Source organism: Nelusetta ayraudi, unplaced genomic scaffold (genome assembly GCF_046127955.1).
Source record: "Nelusetta ayraudi isolate G7.1 ecotype Tasmania unplaced genomic scaffold, CSIRO-AGI_Nayr_v1 ptg000100l, whole genome shotgun sequence".
NCBI classification, from domain to species: domain Eukaryota; kingdom Metazoa; phylum Chordata; class Actinopteri; order Tetraodontiformes; family Monacanthidae; genus Nelusetta; species Nelusetta ayraudi.
In genome coordinates, this window is record NW_027466150.1 from 1,392,729 (window position 1) to 1,407,211 (window position 14,483).

The window sequence follows — 14,483 nt, forward strand, 5'->3', positions numbered from 1 at the left end:
TTTTGTTTCATTCGGCTATTTATTTTAATAAATGTCAAAATGGAAATGGCAACCAAACTTAAGGGTTCTGTACAAGGCCAGGCGGGGGCGCTGTCACAACATTGTGACTTTGTTTCTCCAAGTCACTGAACGGCACCTAATGATTCTAAACAGCTCTGGTGCCAAAGGGATATTTGGAAAAAAAACAAAATACCAAAAATGCATCTGTAAAAAAAAATATTTGGTTTAAAAAACACCAAATACATCAAAGTTCTCATAAATAGCGTTTAAATATCAAGACTTGCTTCCCCTTCTTTCGAAGATCCATCACCGTTCTTCCCCTGTTGTATCGGGCGGCACCAGGGAATCGTGGGAAGGCCTCCCAGCATGCTCTCCGTTCTGTGCGAGTAACCTGGCAGATGGTTTGGCTTTGTGTGACTTTTACTTTTGATCACTTGTGGCTAAGACAATCTGGGAGGGGTTTGGTGACCGTGGAGTCGCCGAGGTCCGAGGTGGTGAGGTGCTTCCGGGGAGCTGCGGCAGAGGAAGAGAGGATGGGAAGAGAACATTGTTGAAGCAAACTCAAGCTTAAAGGTTCAGCGTGTCAATTTTTTTTTTTAATTCCGACAATTTTTTCGCAAAATAAAAGCGGTATTTCTAAAATCCCATTTGCATTTCCATTGAATGGTGCGAAGCGCAGAAGCCGCAATAGGTCACGTGACTCACACGCGATATACTTCAATATCGATACGTCTGATAAACCACCTCATGAGTGCGTATAAATACCTTTTGGCCATAGTTTGGGGGTGATAGGTGTTTCCATTATCAGTTTTATATTGCGATATTTAGGATTTGCCCAATTCGAAGGGTTCTAATGGAAACGCAGCGATTGTGTTTTCGTATTCTAGGTACTTTCTGAATAAATGGTCATGCAGGATGACTGGGAGCAAGGACCTTGCTCTATGTACAGTATATTCTCATATATATATATGAGAAGTGTTCCAAGGGTTGGAAAAACAAATGCCTTTTGTTGTAGTGCGAGTCCACACTTTTAGTATGTTCAGCTTTTACCGACACAAAAACCACAAATCAAGCCAAACTTTATGCACCGGACCTTTAAGTCCGGCGTTGAGCGGCCGGAGACGTGACTTGGCCGCCGTGGAAGTAAAACAGACGTGGGGCCGGTAAGTAGCACGCTCCTCCAGCACTTTTGCCAAGTGTCTGTAAGCGGCTTACGACAAGTGAGCCACCGTCGGCGAGACAGACGCACACCGAGCTGACGGAAGGAGTCGGCTGTAGTTCACTGCAGACATACTAAATGAGACGATGCTTCAGCTGCCATAAAAAAAAAGAAAAAAAAGAAAAGTGCTGTAATGTAATAAGCATTGTAATGCACTTCACCGGTGCATTACACCCGGTGTTGACGCAGCACTGTAAAAACCAGTATTTACAGTCGGTCTTGGAAGTAGCGAGCGGGGGCGGGGGAGGGGAAGGGGGCGGGGGAGGGGGAGGGGCAACCATCTGCTGACATAAAGATGAAAAACGTCCCTCTCTACCAGATCGTAGTAGCAGCATTCTTTAGTTATTCACCACCACCATCATCATCATGTTTTGGATCCAACATTTGTAATATCCCCCCCCCCCACCCTCCTAACTTGCTGCACTGCGCTATAAAACATTCATAAAGAACTACGCTGCACTGCAGAAAAGCAAAACAGAGCGCGTGTCAGCTGATGGATCGGGGATCTATCCGTCTGAGCTCGGGGTTTTTTTTTTTTTTTTTTTTTTTTTTTTTTTTGCAGCAGCAGCAGCAGCAGCAGCAGCCTTACACACTGACAGACTCAGACTCACAGGACGCGTCAGACGTGGGCGAGCCGCGGCCTTTGATGGAGGAGGAGAGCGCGGCCAGTCTCCGGCTCCTGGATGTGGCGTCCAGCTTCTCGTCCTGCAGGGACAGAGCCACGCGGCGACGGAGAGGATGACTTTTAACGAGCAAACTTGGAAATAGTTTTTAGATCTTGAGGGCACAGGGTGGCGCCGGCGCGCACTCACCAAAGCCGATAAGCTAAGCGGTTTGTACTGCAGGCCACACAAAATACACACATTTTTTTTTTTTTAAAGTCTAATCATTAGAACATTCACGATTATTGACACCCCCCCCCACCCCCGCCGCCCAAAAAAGATAACATGGTTCACATGCCAAAAATCCCCTCATTTTCATCCTTCGACAGATAACAAAAATAACTTTCCCGCCAGGCTTAACTGCTAATTAGCACGTGCTAGCAGGCTACTGTGACTCTCATCACGCTGCTGAGGTGAAAAAACACCGTGCAGATTGTAGGTTTGTCACTCAAGGCATCCAAACTATGAATGAACACATCTGGAATATGTATTAAACAAACAAAAAAGTGTGAAATACCTCAAACAAGTATTTAGGTATTTAATTGACTGGTAGTGTATATTATTATTATTAATGATACGGATCGTGTTAATGAGCTTTTAATAATTATCAACAATGGATAAAATTTAATTTTAGATTCAGCTCATGTGGGCCTTTGGGGCAACCTGGTAGCTGCGGGCACCGTGTTGGCGCCCCCTTGCTGTAGGGAGTCGCAGTCGCTCCGCTTTTCTGCCTCTCTACAGGTTTTACTGTGCGCTAAAAGCCCCTGCTGAAATCTTCACTTGCCCGTAAAGAGCAGGTTTCGGCTCCACCTCAGCAGTTTTCTCTCACAAATCATCCCCCCCGAAGGGAGCAGATCGATCATCGGTGTTTAAAACGGCGAGTTTAAAAAGCTCCGGTTTTCCATGGCAAAAAGCCAATATCACACCTCAACTTGTTTGTTGACTTTTGCATCCGCAGGCCGTTGCAAAGACGAGCCGCCCGGTCACCTTCTTCTGCTGCCTCTTCTTTACTTTTTCCATTTTTTATGCCTTTAACGATCCGCAAGTGGGCAGCGACTATTATAGCGATGTAATTGCCACTTATCCAGTCAACCGCCGGGGCCGTTTGGCAACGCGCGGCAGATTAAAGCGTTTTAAAAGTGACAGTGCGGCTGTTTAGGGGCGGCTGGCAAAACGCTGATGGCAATCAGCCGTCAACGGCGACGTGGTCCTGGTGGCTCCCCCGACGGGTCGGCAGCCTGCGTGACGGCTGACTTAATCAACGGCGACTGGCTAAAAAAAAAAATTGGGTTTTGTCTGAGTGCACGTTGCCGCCGCTGCTTGGGGTTTTTCTATTTTTTTTTTTCCCTTTCCTTCTCACCCGCCCTTGTCAATCCACATTACTGTAATGGCTGGTGAAATTATTCATGTATTCACACCGGTTGCAAATAAGTTGCGGCCGGCGTGGGCGAGCCGGGGGCCCGTAGGAAAGGAAAGGCTCTCGGCCAATCCGAGCCGCCGTGTGTTTGAACAAGCGGAGCAATTACCGACGCAAATAGCAAAAGGTGTGGGCCGCGTTGCCGTGGGAGACTGGCCAGCGGCGGCGGTGGCGGCCGCACTTTTTTTTTTTTTTTTAAAAGAGTCTATAAAGGTGAAGGTGTCGTACTCTGTACTCTTGCACTTTGCGCTTGGACTCGTCCAGCTGCCACTGCAGGTCCCAGATAATCTCTCGGTGTTTGATGTAGCGCTCCTCCACTCGCTCCCTCTCCCGCTGCGATTGCTGAAGGCCAAACACACACACACACACACACACACACACACACACACACACACACACACACACACACACACACACACACACAAAGAAAGAAAAAGGCGAGCGTCAGCACCAAGGGTCTAAACTGGGCCGCGAGGAGCAACAAAAAAAACAACAACAAACGATTGAGGACAGAAAGTTGAACGCACCTCCAAATCTCTGAAGTTCTCCATCAGACCTTGCTTTTCCGGAATTGCCTCCAAGTGGTCCAAGGCTGCTTTTGTGTTCTGAAAACCAAACACATGGTTTAGCCTGAGACACTGTAACCAGGGTGTGTGTGTGTGTGTGTGTGGGGGGGGGGGACATTCTCTCTTGTGCTAAAATAAAAACCTTTAAGCCTTGTTTAGTTTTAGCTTGGTCCTATTCATTTCAAAGAGCCAATCAAATCCAAGAATTATGCAATTTCCCTTTGCACCCAACAGCACATGAGATTTGTAAACTTTACAAACTTTACATTTATGATTTATATTTAAATTTCATGGCACTTTGAACATTTTCTTTAACGTGTGTCTCAGGATTTTTGACTTTGAATTTATTGAAAAAAAATATATATATACAAACGAAAACGTGGATTGATATCGATATTGCAATATTGATCCCAAAAATATTGATTACCGTATTGAATTTGAAAAATGTTATCTCCCATCACTACCCGCCAACCTTCTGCCTTTCTACCCGTAAAAAAGGAAGCGGACCGGTTTTGGAATCCACGGTGACTCAACAGATTGAAAAGGCTCTCTGCTGGCTCTTTGAAACGGGAGCAACTTGACTGCCGGTCAACGTTCCTTCTCACTGAAAAACCTTTTTCCTCCTCCCTAATAAGACACTGCTGAGGCGGCGAGCACGATCGCGGCACTACAATGAATTAGCCAGAGTTGACACCCGTTGCTGTGTTCGCAGTCTGCTTCTATTTCAACGTGAGGTGTGAACAGTCTGAGCAGTGTGAAGCTCCTTTCTTTTAATTGAGCTCTTGTAATAAAAACAGAGCTCCCTCCCTCGGCTCTCCCATTCTTCACTGGCCTTCCTCGGCTGCTCAGCACAGCACCATCACAGGTGCGATCCGTGTTTTTTTTTTTTTTTACACCAGCCGCGTTCCTCAGCCCAGCGCCGCCGCTGCTTTTTATTCCTCTGCACCGACACCTGGCCGAGCGGCGCCGCTTCCTTCCTCTCCATTCTCGCCACTCTCGCGCCCTCTCTTTTCACGCTCGCCTCCCTCTGCCTCTCTCGGACCACTGGCTGCCCTGGGAGCGTGTTCGCCCTCTCTCGGCTGTCAGACGCTCAGATTCCACATCATCGTCCCCCAGGAGACTCGGCCTCTCCGCTCCTCTCCTCTGCCGTGTCTTTCTTCCTCCTCTCTTCTACCGACTACCCAGCGCGGCTGAAAACTAAAGGCTGCTCAGTCGTCCTGCTTACTCGCGGCCTTCAGTTTGGTTTTTAAAATTGCACATCCGCGCAGGTTTCGAGGCCAGACGAATGCTAGACCTCCTTAAAACAAATTTCTTACATTATTGAAAGTGCCTTGCTTTGTTAGCATTTCTAGATGGAATTACGTGCCGGTGTGTGCGCTTCAGATAATTGAGAGTAAACCGGTGCCTCCGTGCCAGTGCTGCTAGGGGGCACTGAAAAAAATCAATATATTTCAAGGATACAAGCAATATTTTAGGGCCAGATTCTTTTGGACGAGCAAATTTCTACACTGTTTGCAAAGACAAACTCGTTCCTTTGCGAAAAAGCTCAGCTGTTGCCCTTTAGCGCGGCGCTTGACAGTCACGCGGCCGTTCAGCCTTGGAGGCGTCGCGAGAAGTGACAGTTTATTGACCTGGAAGGAGCGCAGATCGATGGGAGGATATGGATCAGCAGCGGGACGCAGTGGATTACGGAGGCGGCGGTGTGGTCAGACGTGTGTCAGCTGCTCCGGTGGTCTCGGCTTTAAGGCTTTCGGGCCGCCGCGAGAGGAATTAAAATAGACAAGAGCGTTGCAAGCTAATTGCAAAGAACTTCCGGGTCTGTAAAAGCAAAGCGGAGGAGGTGGGGTGACGAGGGGTCGTCTTATCGTGAAGATTCTCTCTCACTCGTTATCATTGCGTTAATACTCTAATATGTCTGAGACAATCCGTTGCAGAAGGTTCCCCCGACATGAAAAGAACGGCGGCGAGCTGCACGGCTGACCGGGTTCCTGCTCCTAATTGCTTTTTGCGGGCCTTAACAAGGTATTTATAAAAAAATGTATATCTAAATTAACATCTTCTATACAATAACAATGTGCTTTGAGCCTCCACAATAAGAGACACGCTGTCAGACGGAAGCGTTTTTTGCGCAAAACTAATTTCAGAGGCTTTCGACATCAAACTCTAAATTGTTCTACTGGCTAAAAGCCTTTTTTTTTTTTTCTTTTTCTTTTTTTTTTTAAAGTGTGCAACTGTCGTTTTGAATTCTCTCTCCAAACCCTAATTGCTAAATAAAATGTCAAACCAAATTGTCAAAACTGGCAAAAACAAACAAACTATGTCATTGTGCCAGCTGGGCCTCTTTGCATTGGACTTCAGCTTCATCCATGTTTTTCCCCTTTAGAGACGAGTGAAAACAAGCAAAAAATTAAAATAAAAAAAAAAGGCACGCAGGTCAATAAAACCATTACGCGGAGCTTAATAATTTCAGGCCGAAACGAGGCGGCTGATTAAGAGGGGTCGGCGGCCGGCGTGCGGATGTGAAGGCTGATGGAGGTCGATGGGCGCAGCTCAGGGGTCTTCACCCCATCAGCGAGACTTATCACCGCCAACACGCCTCTCGGCCTTGACGTCGGCGATCGTTGCCGACCTTCTGTCGGTCTGGGGGGGGGGGGGGGGCAAAGAGACCGGGCAGAGTCTGCGGTTACAATCTGTGGTGACTGCTCGCGTCTTCAAATAAACCAACAAAGAAGAAGGTAGATGAGGTATGCAGATTTGGGTGTGCAAACTCACTTCACTCAGGACTGGCTTTGGCAGGAGTGGGGAAGGAAAGAAGTAATAGCTTGACAGCAGGCGCCGCCATTGTTGGTCTTTGTACTGATAGAAAGCCTCCAGATTTAGCGACTTTTTCGGCCAGTGCCAGTTCTGATTGGTCGCCTTCATTGAAGGCTCTTTACCCCCTGATGGAAGTGTGAGATAAGTTCCATCTGGCCTGTTTTCCTTTGTCAAGCAATCAATCATGAACATACGCAATTTATTTTATTTCTTTTTTTCCCCCCACTGACTTCTATCAACTGTTTCAAGTGAAGGAATATAAAAAAAAAACCTACCGTCTCCAGATCAAACACATGATCCTGGAAGGGAACAAAAAAAAACAAAACAGCAAAACGTTATAATTCTCCTCTCACACACACAAACGCACACACAGCATTCATAGAGACGTCTTTGCGCTTTGAATCAATAAAAATCTCTGCAGCTGCTGTGACATAGAAAAAAAAAAATACAATAGCCTCAGGATTACAGGAAAGAAAGATGGAGGCACAGCGCTGTAACACAAGTTTGACAAACACAACCTGTCGTCCGTTCCTGAGCTTCGGAAACGCAGACGAGCGGAGCGGGAGAAAAGCCGGACGAGCGGGAGCGGGAGAGAGAGAGAGAGAGAGAGAGAGAGAGAGAGAGAGAGAACTGCCACAGAGGAGAGGAATGAAGAGTCCCAACAAAACAGGTGACAAAGGAGGAGAGAAACGCAGGTGGGTTCGGAGGGAGCGGAAACACGCACACACACACACACAACACTTCGGCAGTCATCCACCGACTGACTGATGTCCCCTCTCTAACAATGCATAAGTGATGCTGCGCCTCTTATCTGCCACTCAAACCCACACCTGCTCCCTGTCCACCCCTCCCCCGCCTCCCCCACGTAATGACGATTTGGTTCCCGCCAACGTCTTCTCGCCATCCCCTAATCTGACTGTCTCTACCCCCCCCGCACCCTCCTCCCCCTCCCCCAGCACCTTCATCCTTCATAATTAAAAGCTCGGATGGGACTGAGGGGCCTGATTAATTGCACGCGAGCGCTGGCAGGTGGTTACAGGCGCAGGTGGGTGGGGGGGGGGACCATCGTCCAGCGCAAATACGTTGTACGCTCGCAGGTGTACGGGTGGGAAGAGGCAGAGAGAGACAAAGAGATGGAAGGCGAGCTGGTGGCCTTCGCGTCTTTGTTCTTTGCGGCTCGGAACGCAGCAGTTTACGCAGGGAGGGGGAAATTATGAAAATACACAAATATATATGTATATATATATATATGAATAAATAAATAAACCCTGCAGATACGCAACGCAGAGGAGGAATCTGAGAGGCAGTGTGAGTAAACATTAAGTCGCGCCAGCTGTCTCCATCTGGCAGCAGGGACGCGAGAAATCTACTATTTATCATTTGCGCCGGCAAAACACGCGGCAACGGCGACGAGGAAGACGCCAACCTGAAGGCTCCTCATCTCCTCCTCCTTCCTGCGACTCCGGTCCAGCAGCTCTGAAAGAAACGGCAACAGGAGACGGTGGGTGAGATTCAACTCCGTGAATTCATGCCGGTTTCTAACCAGCAGTTTATCGATTGCAAGAGAACTTGCCTGACGAATCAGGCATGAATGAAATTCACGTTCATTGTGTCTTTGTCTTATTTCACTTCTAACTGATCGACGTCGTTTAACATTAAATGTTGTTTGTTTCTTAGTTTGCCTGTTGCTGTTTGACCAGTTGAAATGAAGCAAGACAAGGGGGAGCCGCAGTGATTGCAAGTGTTTCTTTTCCCCTGCACGCCAACACACCTCGCTGTTAAGATAATTAACAAAACTGCTGCTGTTTGTTGTTTAGGAGTTGATTGAAGCTGCAAGCAGCGCTGATTTGGGCTGAGCCTCTACTCGCAATCACCGCCTTGACCGAAATCCCCCCGGTTTATGGTGCATTAAATAAAGTGCATTACAGAACTGAAGAGACAAATGTGAGTGTTGATTCCATAACTGTAGCCAGTGGAAAATAGGACCGTTTATGTTGTGCTCTTACATGTACCTCAATTTAAAAAAAAAAATTCAAGGAACCAAAATTTACAGTTTTGTAATTTTGCCACTTTAAAGAAGTGCTGATTTTTCTTATTTGCGAACATAGTGAAATTGCACACTTTCAAGTCAGCCCCAAATTACAGGAATAGCTGGCAGGAGTAGCAACAATCTGGATTTACTACGACTGCTCTAGTTGTTCTCTAGAAAATGGCTTATTTCGCCTTATTTTCGTAGACCGTCTCAGTGGGCGGAGCCAGCACCTGTTTGGTGAAGTGGCCACTCACCTCTGAGGCCCTCTGTGACATCACATAGGGTCCGTTTCCAGAACTGTGTGTCTTAGCCTACATTATAACACAGCAACATAAGAAGTGAAGGATGAACTTTTCTCACTTCTGGTTAGTTGAGTGGAAGCCAGGTGGAAGCCAGAAACACAGAGTGCTGTTAGAGGAAATGATTCGCAATATGTCAACTTCAACTATCGAGCAGAAAAAGTTTAAATTTATTCATATTTTATCTTTTATTTAGCATACAGACCTATCAGAGACCTTTCCAATGTCGCACTTTCACTGTTTCAGTTCAGCATAGCTCTTTCATAATTTACATATGGTGATGTTTTCTAGGGGGGGAGCTTCTTATCTGCAAAACATACTGGTCGAAAATATAAAGAAAAATGTACACTAAACTTATCGACATTGCATTCAGAGACAAACGCGCACGCTCACAAAAATAAATAAATAAATTACAATCCAAAAGTCTGCATTTTTCAGAGCAGATGCCCAGCGAGCCCATTGTTCCACTGGAAGGAAGCAGGGGGCGCAACCTTAATCTGATGGCAATAAATTCACTAAATGACAATTACTGCGCGTGGCACAGAAAGGGCGCCGCGCTGAGCATTGTCATTAGCTAATCTGCTGAGATGGGCAGACAAAGTCGTCCAAAAAGAGAAAAATAAACCGTATAGAGCGACGAACAACAACAACAACAGCAACCCGGCATGAGTCGGGAAATAGCGCGGAAACAATTGAAGAGAACCGGGGCGGAACGAGGCAAAGTGTAAATTGATTTACATTCTGCAAGGTGGAAGGAGCAGCGGTGATGCAGACGCGTCTAAAGAGTTTATCTTTACGACGTTGTGACAGGAGCTGCTGCTGCGTCCTCGCCCGCTCTGCACGAGGCGTTCAAAGCGCGAGCGCGCGATACAAATCTTAATTCCGCACGCCTTCGGGGAGGGGGAGGGGGTTCGAATGGATCCAGATCGCGGCATCTGTTTTATTTTTGGCACGTGGATTACTCTCAGGTCTAATTACGACAGAGACCGTATCTGCGCTCCCTGCCCCGCGGTGCCTCGACGGAGGGAGGCAGCCGCTGTCAGCCGGCTGATTGGGTCTTAAGACGGAGCGAGTCAGTCGCTTTCTGCAAAGGGGAGGAAGGTGCGGGGCGGTGCCTGGATCATCTGATAGCTTATCAGAAATAATGCGATACAACTTCGGCGGCAGAAAGTGGGGTGGGTGGGGGGCAAAGAGAGAAACGACTCAACACGCGGACTCGCTCCCCTGCGCGCAGGTGTTCCGTCTTTCTTCAAGCCTCTCGTCCGCTTCCTAATGGCTCGTAAACGAGGCCCGTTTTGTTTGTACCGTGCAAATGAGGGGGCCGGGGGAGGCAAAAAAAAAAAATAAATACAAGTTGTTCCTCGGCTGGTGGTTAGAGCTCATTAGTGGGGGAGTTTGAGTCCGACAGCAAATTAGAACCGAAGACATCAGGCTAGATTTTGGGGAAGGAGCAAAGTTCACAAACACAGGGATGGGGCTGCGCTTTTAACAAAGGGATTATTCATGAGCAGGATTCATTTTTTTTGATTTTCTTTCTTTTTATCGGAACCACCCGAGAATGAATCAGACAGCACGGTGACAGACGGCCATCAGAGGCGGCAGCCTTGAAATGCATTAGGAACACTCCAGCGGTGCATTAGCCGCTGCTTTTAATGACATGGCAATTAAAAATAAATGAGGAGCATTCAAATAAAAAAAAGATATATCCGTATCCGAGTAGGCTGCATTAATTAAAAGCAAAGACATCTGACAGTCTAGTGGAATATGTACATTTAAAAGCAGGCGGCATTAGAGAGAGCGAGCGAGAGAGAGAGAGAGAGAGAGAGAGAGAGAGAGAAAGTAGGTTCCACGTCATTGTGAATTGCACAGAAGCGGACATCAGAGGATTTAGAATCCAACGTTTTGTTTCTCTGGAATTGGCCGCTTAATAAAGAACACACTGTCTGATTAGTCTCGAGCACGCTATACTTGGTGTTGGTATGACTCACTGGCACGCTTTGATGGCGTTAGTGCAACTGTTAAAAAGCATGGGAGGTGGGGGGTAAAGAGAGTCCACCCACGCGTAATACATAACACGCGGCACCGCCTTCTCACCTGATGCTTCGTGGCAAAAAAACAAATAAACACGAGTGTTTCTTTCTTTTGTTTGGTGTGTATGTGTGTTTGATTCTTTTTTTCTCTTCCCATTCTTCTAAAGTGCTCGTGTACCTCTTTTCTCGGCGCTGAGGGACTGCAGCAGCTTCTCCTGCTGGTCCAGCCGCTGCGTGAGCGCCGCGTGCTCCGAGTCGCGGCTCTGCCTGAGCGCCTTGAGCTGATCCCGGGTCTGCTGGTGCTGCCTCCTGAGGCGCTGCTCCCTCCGACCGTTCTCCTGGACCTCCTGGCACAGCCAGCGCACCTTGGTCTGGGCGGTCCAAAACAAACATGAAGACAACAACAGATGACTCGATTACTGGCAGTGAAGGCAACAAGGTCTAAAAAGGTCTTAAAGTCCAAAGTCTTAAAGGTCCAGTGTGTAACATTTGGCTTGAATTATGATTTTTGTATTGGTGAAAGCTCAACATACTGCACATAACTACATTAATGAAAGTGTATATTCGCAGTGCAATACACAATAGACACGGTGCTATCAGGCGGGCTTCCTTAAAAATTTTACACACTGGACCTTTAAAGTGAAAGGTTAAAAACAGGTGAACCTGATGGTGGCGAACTGCGATGCTTTCAAGTGCACATTGAACACAAACTGCATATCCCACCATGTGTGTCGGCTTTGTGAGCCATGAGCGACAATCACTAGGTTCCGGCATTCCCTGATTTTCTTATTAATATTATAAAATAATAGACTGCTGAGTTTTCTGGCCACTCGGACGACGTCACACAGTCGGTAATTTATAGACTTAGTTTGGCTTTTACTACAGTTGAGTATATGGCCATCATAGGCTTCCTTCCATTGTACCTACAACTGGTGGAATTCTTTCCCTGTGTGAAACTCCAGGATGGTTGCGGGGATTAAAAACTGCCAGCAGAGCCTCCGTCAACACAGTGGTGAGCAGGAAATAGATGAAATTTCTTCTCAAAGGACTCTTTTTTTTTCTCCTTTTTTTTTAAAACCCAGTACGAGGATGATTCACTAAAGACATTGTGTTGTGCAGTAACTGGCTTTCTGACGAGTGCACGCTAATTAATGCCAAAGACATCATCTTAATCCACAAGAAACTGTGCCGTAAGAGGAAAACCACTGGGGAATTCGGTTTTCCCTCGTGAGGCAGAACTCTTTCATGTTAATTTTTCCTGCTGCTTAAAAGAGAGGGGGGGGGGGGCCCTGAACAGGAAATTGAATCGTTATTTCGTCTAGTTCTGTGCAATCTGGTGAAGTGGAAACGGCCCCAAAAAAAAAAGTGAAAAATAAGTGAGTGCGACGGGCACAAGCAACATCATCACGATCATCGAGGAGCGGTTGAGCAAATTCAAAAGATTGCGGCACAAAATGCGATAAACAAGCCAACGTTTTTAGTTTTTACCAGCAGAAAAAGCACAAATGCGGAAGCCGATTATCCTTTTTTGGGTACTTGACTTTTTACGTTCTTGTAACCGCAAGCAGCGTTGGAGGCTTTCTGACACCAGATATACTTTACGGTGACAAACATTTTACACAAACATTCCGGCTCAGCACAGTTCATCAACGCCACCGCTGTTATTGCGTTGCCCTTCGGAATGCAATTATCCCAATGCCAAACATGAACCGATTGGTCTGCGGAACAGAAACTGAGAAGAGTTTAAATTCTCAGTTTTTCAAATGTATAAATTTGAAGAAATAAAATAAAATAAAATAAAATAAAAACCCTGCAGATTGTCAGCGGAGCAGCTCATCATAATAAGCGCAATGCTGCAGGCTGAGAGGAAGGGAGATAAAGCAGAGGGCGTGAACCGGTGAGGGCGCTGTGCAATTTGACAATTTTCCTCCAAATGAACACGAAGCAAAATTCCCCAGCAAATCCGTCAACCTCACAAGTTCCATTACGGCCAGAGCAGAGCAGATTTCCTCGGCAGTGAGTCATATTTCCTGCGACGTAAAAAAAAATGTTGTTTGGAACGCAGGAAAAACAAAACGGGGATGAGCCATTGTGCCTTTGATTAATCTTCTCTGGAGTGTGGGCCTTGAAACGAGCCCGACGTTCCTGGTGAGGCTGCCGCGTTGCTTAATCTCGTTTTTCGTCACTCGCAGAATTGCGTTGGAAAGCCGGAGCCGGAGCCGGTTGGCGTAATCATCGTACCTTTGTCTCCGCGAGCCAACGATGTGGGTCTTTTGCTAATCCAGGTTTCTGGGAGATCGCCTGGAACAGAAGAGAGGAGATTAATTCAAAAGAAAAGCTGCAATTGCATTGTTGATGTAAAGGGGGGGGGGGGGCACTGTGAAGTGCTGACACATTCCGCAGTTGGGGATTCGATGAATGTAGAGTGAGCTGCACATACTTGGACATAAAAATAGATGAGAACAATCACAGAGTTACATAACATTGCAAGGAGGGGGGGGGGGGGGGGGAACCTGACATTTTAGAAAAAGTGGAGGGCAAAGAGGCTGAAAATCAGAAAAACAGCATCCTGACAAACTCTTAACTTTTGGACAGACTTGCTCCTGCCAGTTTAAATTGGTCTGTGCATGTGTTAAGACACCCTGTGACACACACACACACACACACACACACACACACACACACACACACACACACACACACACACACTATGAGCAGAGCAGGGGGAGATGAGCTTGTCAGCACCAGAAGCACTGTGTCTGTCTTTTCACTTCTAATGACTGCTGACAAACACTCACAAGCTCATGCACGCGCACACACAGATTGTGCACACACAGACATCCACACACACACACACACACACACACACGCACATGCACACACGCGCACACACACACACACACAGTCAGGAGGTGAAAACAGGTTCTGCAGACAGCAGAAAACTCAAAGATAAACATCAAAATAACTCGACAGAGCTCCCTGAGAGTGCGTCAGCTAACTCCGATATGGAATATTTACCAGAGGCTAATATTTCCATCTGTGCCTTATTAGACAACATGTGTGCATGCCAATAATAGCGCGTCTCATTGAAGCTCACCTGTTTTCAAATGTATATATATATAAAAGATTAACTGAATATTCCCTTCAGTATTAAGTACGGACTTGGGAGGGGTGTCACTCCAATATCAGTTGAGGATGCAGTAATCTAATATTTTTCATGTCCGATGTGATTCCAAAAGCCAGGCATTGATTTTATGATACATAAAAAATTCATTAAAATGGCAAACATACTTTTTACGTTTCTGTCATGTTAGAGAAGTATGTCAAAGTAAATTGGCAAACAACATCATCCCGCCCGCCCCCCCCCCCCCCCCCAAAAAAATGTGAAAAGCTGTGGTGGCAACTTCTCATTCAAAGAGAAGAAAATACATTTCCAAAAGCTCA

At 46.7% G+C, this 14,483-nt stretch overlaps 1 protein-coding gene across 8 annotated transcripts in view; it reads right to left on the minus strand.

Annotated features, from left to right (window-relative positions):
* The window catches only part of cep128 (centrosomal protein 128), a 38,185-nt gene continuing 23,702 nt past the window's right edge, over positions 1 to 14,483 (minus strand). For 2 of the 8 annotated variants that reach the window (XM_076048337.1, XM_076048335.1), the window contains exons 18-25: positions 13,281 to 13,340; positions 11,218 to 11,410; positions 8,105 to 8,154; positions 6,954 to 6,977; positions 3,826 to 3,903; positions 3,527 to 3,640; positions 1,831 to 1,924; positions 1 to 513 (exon numbers count right to left, since the gene is read on the minus strand). In XM_076048337.1, the coding sequence (XP_075904452.1) occupies positions 431 to 513; positions 1,831 to 1,924; positions 3,527 to 3,640; positions 3,826 to 3,903; positions 6,954 to 6,977; positions 8,105 to 8,154; positions 11,218 to 11,410; positions 13,281 to 13,340 (696 nt within the window). In that variant the 3' untranslated portion in view covers positions 1 to 430. Of the gene's footprint in view, positions 514 to 1,830; positions 1,925 to 3,526; positions 3,641 to 3,825; positions 3,904 to 6,953; positions 6,978 to 8,104; positions 8,155 to 8,964; positions 9,022 to 11,217; positions 11,411 to 13,015; positions 13,070 to 13,280; positions 13,341 to 14,483 lie in introns of those variants that run through there. The other 6 variants (XM_076048341.1, XM_076048342.1, XM_076048338.1 and 3 more) reach the window with 5 other exon arrangements.